The sequence below is a fragment of the Pan troglodytes genome, chromosome X (assembly GCF_028858775.2).
Source record: "Pan troglodytes isolate AG18354 chromosome X, NHGRI_mPanTro3-v2.0_pri, whole genome shotgun sequence".
Lineage (NCBI taxonomy): Eukaryota > Metazoa > Chordata > Mammalia > Primates > Hominidae > Pan > Pan troglodytes.
In genome coordinates this window covers 116,324,047-116,327,709 of record NC_072421.2, presented here as the reverse complement: position 1 = coordinate 116,327,709, position 3,663 = coordinate 116,324,047, and the positions used below count along the sequence as shown (strand labels likewise).

The window sequence follows — 3,663 nt, the reverse complement described above, 5'->3', positions numbered from 1 at the left end:
GGTGTTTTGTCAACAAGTGGGTGTCACAATTTGGCTCTCTGAGCGAAGGGACAGGTTAGTTGTGGTAAGGGGGCTCTGTCCTTTTACCTTTGGGAAGTATCTCAGCCCATTTATTTTTCTTCATTTGCAAAATGCGGTTAAAAATCCCACCTCAGAGTACAACCCCCCTTTACAGTTTTTTACTATATTTTCTTTTTTTTAATTCTTCCTAACAGCACAGACACATTAAAGGCAGATGCTGATATATATATTTATTGACATAGAAGCTCACAACATATATTGTTTGGTGAAAAAATACAGATAGAACAGCACTTATATTTCATCACTTTTATCTATGCATATATCTATCTGGGTACATAGGTATAGGGAAATATCACTCATCAAAGGGTTGACAATGATTATATAAGGGTGGAGAGATTTGGGTAATTTGTACTTCACTTTTTGTACCTTTTTTATTGTTCAAATATTTAACAATAAATTATACCACTTTCACAAAGAATAAAGCTGTCAAGGAAATGGGCACACACAGAAAACAGACCCGTAGGCTGCAGGGAGAAGGAGCAAGGACAGAGGTCAGGCTATCTCCCTCCAATGTGCTGGCATCCAAGACCCTTTCTACTCCACCCCAAAAGATAGCCGCTTTGTGGATTAATTCATGCAGTTAGAAGCCCCACCCCCACCCCCACCCCAGTTTTCCCACTACTGGATGCTGAATATAGGTAAGGGTTCACTGAAACCTGGGGGTGGTCCCTTACAGTGGCTCAGAGAAGTCATTGTATTCGCCAGGGGCCACTCTTGACCTCTCCATCTCAGTATGGGTCAGCTCCTGGAGAGTGATGATCAAATTCTCAAAAACCTGGGCCTTGTCACTCTCGTTGTCACAGGTTTCTTTTGAGTGGCCTTCCTCACCACAATACGAACAGCGGACTGTGTGTTTTCGCTTCCTGGCTCTACGCATCTCCCCAGGACCGTTATTCTTATAGCCAGAACCACCACTGGTGGAAGGAAACTGAGCCCTGGAATTGTGGGGGGAATCAATGACCAGCACTTCATCCTGAGGTCTGGCCCTGTCTCTGAGGGGAGGGGCACCCCAGGATGGAAGTGGAGGGTCCTGAGACTCCACCAGGATCACATCCTCATCGGAGTCGTCGAGGGTATCATCTATCTCTATCACATTGCAGTCAGCACTGCCGATCACTATCGGTGGGGAGCCCTGAAATGCCACAGGGCTGACTGCCCTCTCCACCATTGACTCAGACCTTTTTGGACGCTTCCGTTTAATAAAAGCATCATCCCAATCCTCTTCCTCCCTTACCATTCTGATTAACTCCAGAAAATTGGGAAGCCGCTCCTGCTCATTTGCATACATCCTGAGAAAATCCTTAAGTCTGAGTCGGAGGTCCCTACTCAGCTCACCGCCTAAAAGGAGCTGCTGCAAGCGAGTCCGGTTTGCATCTTTCTCAGCTATAATGCCTGCCTGAATAGCGTTCTGGAGCTGCACCTCTAAACGGATCACATAAAGGGAGGCTTTCTCCCCTTGAGCTTGTAGGGTGTTAAAAAATTTACCATGGGCAGTCACACTGCTTTCAGACTCCCCAAACACCAATTTCATGGCTCGCAAGAAATCTGCCACACTTAGGTTAGGGTTGGTCGCCTGAAGCACACGCATGACCTCGCGGGCAGGGCCCCTAAGGGTTTTCATCAAGCGCTTGAGCTTTTCCTCCTCAGACATATTCCAATCTGGCAGGACGCCATTGACTTGGGTCAGCCAGTTTTCAAAGGTTTCTTCCCCTTGGGCTGGCACCACCCTCCCCGAGAACAACTTCATGTTTCTGCCTGCCATGCTGGCCATTATAGGACCGAGACTTCTCCCCAGGGACCTCAGCATGGAATGGGCCCAAGGCGGCAAGGGTGCATTCAGCCGCCGGCTGTTACCGACACGTGCAATGATGCTAGCCATGACTGACGACGATAGGGTATCTGAATATAAGAAGATGCCTAGGCTTTTTAGAAAAGCTTAATCTGCAGGTGGGAGAGGAGAGGAGGTGGCTCTGCCTTCCTATCTCAGCAGGGGCTGTAAAAAAGAAAGGGGTGCTGGTTAATAAGGGAGCGGGCTGCAGCTGCATTCTCTTCCTACCTGAATATCCTGCAGTACATTTTATATTTGCCCACTACCCTAAAAATAATCCTGTAGGAGATTGACACTTAGAACCTCCCAGAGCTACCCGATGCCTGCGTGCTAGCAAGGTGCTTTTTGCAGCCACATCCATTCCTCCCACCAGTCCTCCAAGAGGGACGGTAACTGTTGCTTCAAATTCTAGGTGTAGCAGTGTCTGGAGCTGATATTGGGCTCTCCAAATAGAGTACAATGATCGCAGATTTGTGGAAATAAAATAAGATCTCATTAACCTCATGGTCTCTGGTCTCAACCACACCCCCTTCTCAAAGTGCCCCCCACGCCCGTCCCCCTTGTTATTTCTCAGATTCTTACACGAACTCTGAAACAAGAGCGCGTCTTTATTTCACTTCCAGCCTCTGCAACCAGTGCCCTCCGTGAGAAAGCTCCTCTCCGGGGTACGGTCAACCTCTGTCCACAGGGGGTCGCAGATCCGGGTCCTTGAGGTTTCAAGATTGCGCCACAGCGGAGAAGGCCAGAGAAGGGAAGGGTTAGAAGCAGCTTCACCCGTCATCCTGCTACCCACCACCTCCGCTGTTGCCAGGCGAAAAATTCTCTCTGCCCCCTCCTGATTATAAGCCAGAGACCAGCCCCCCACCCTCCAGCATTACATTTCCCCCGGGAAGCCGTCGGCCTACCAGCTCTGCAATCAGCTGCACAGAATTCAAGTTCAGATGCGGCTTTGATGGCCTGCCACGGAGAAAGGGAATAGGAGTTGGACACACCCACCCACATATTCCTCCCAGAAAGAGATGAGGAGATGCAAAGGATGTTCGAAGCAAACAGCTCGAGATTCCTCCCCCCGCTACCCCTCGCCTCTCCTCCCACCCCCAAATCCAGGCAAATCCTACCTAGCCCGCAGTATCCAGGTGAACCCCACCTCCTCCCTCAGCGCAGCCGGGCCACGAGAGTACTCCTACCCCTGCCTCACAGTCACCGATTCTCCAAGCTGGGAGCCGCCCAGTACTGGTGGGTCTTCCCCCACCCCTCTCCCCGCCGGGCAATCACACCCCCATTCTTTACCTGTGCTCCGCTGGTGGACAGCAGATGCTCCCGCGTCGCCAGCTGTGGATTCCGCCTTCTGGTCTCCGCCTTGCAGGCGGCAAAGAACTGAAGCCTCCTTGGCCGCTAAGCGACCCGGGGCTGCCCAACCAGGGGTAGCCGAGACGAGGCAGCGCCGTTCCTAAGGCAGCCGCGGCGGCTTTTATCCTCTGCCAGCTGAGACAAAAGAGCGTGACGAGCGGGCTAGTGCGGCCAATCAGCGAAGTGCGGGGGCGGACGCCCCGCACAGCCTTGGGCAGAGGCGAGTTTTCGCCTGAGGGGGCGGGGGCGCAGCAGGCCCGCGGAGCGTCAAGTGCAGCTTGATTAGACCGATGGAGCCAATCTGCCTGGGAATTTGCGACTCTTTCTTCCTCCCCCAACCCGTCCCTTCTCCCTGGGCTCAACTCTGCATCTTAGGCCAGGTGCATTAAACACGAGGTGGGTCC

General features: G+C 51.8%; 1 protein-coding gene across 1 annotated transcript; it reads right to left on the bottom strand.

Annotated features, from left to right (window-relative positions):
* Window positions 1–236: 236 nt before the first annotated feature.
* On the bottom strand, window positions 237–3,447 carry ZCCHC12 (zinc finger CCHC-type containing 12). Its single transcript, XM_529128.5, has 4 exons — window positions 3,200–3,447; window positions 2,815–2,866; window positions 2,492–2,616; window positions 237–2,074 (listed from the first exon to the last, which is right to left on the bottom strand). The coding sequence occupies exon 4, from the start codon at window positions 1,958–1,960 to the stop codon at window positions 752–754; it is 1,209 nt and encodes a 402-aa protein (XP_529128.3). The 5' UTR covers window positions 1,961–2,074; window positions 2,492–2,616; window positions 2,815–2,866; window positions 3,200–3,447; the 3' UTR covers window positions 237–751.
* Between the last annotated feature and the right edge of the window lie 216 nt (window positions 3,448–3,663).

Bases quoted from the DNA above. Each gene is read 5' to 3' on its own strand.
- ZCCHC12 (XM_529128.5), bottom strand. From the start codon at position 1,960: ATGGCTAGCATCATTGCACGTGTCGGTAACAGCCGGCGGCTGAATGCA.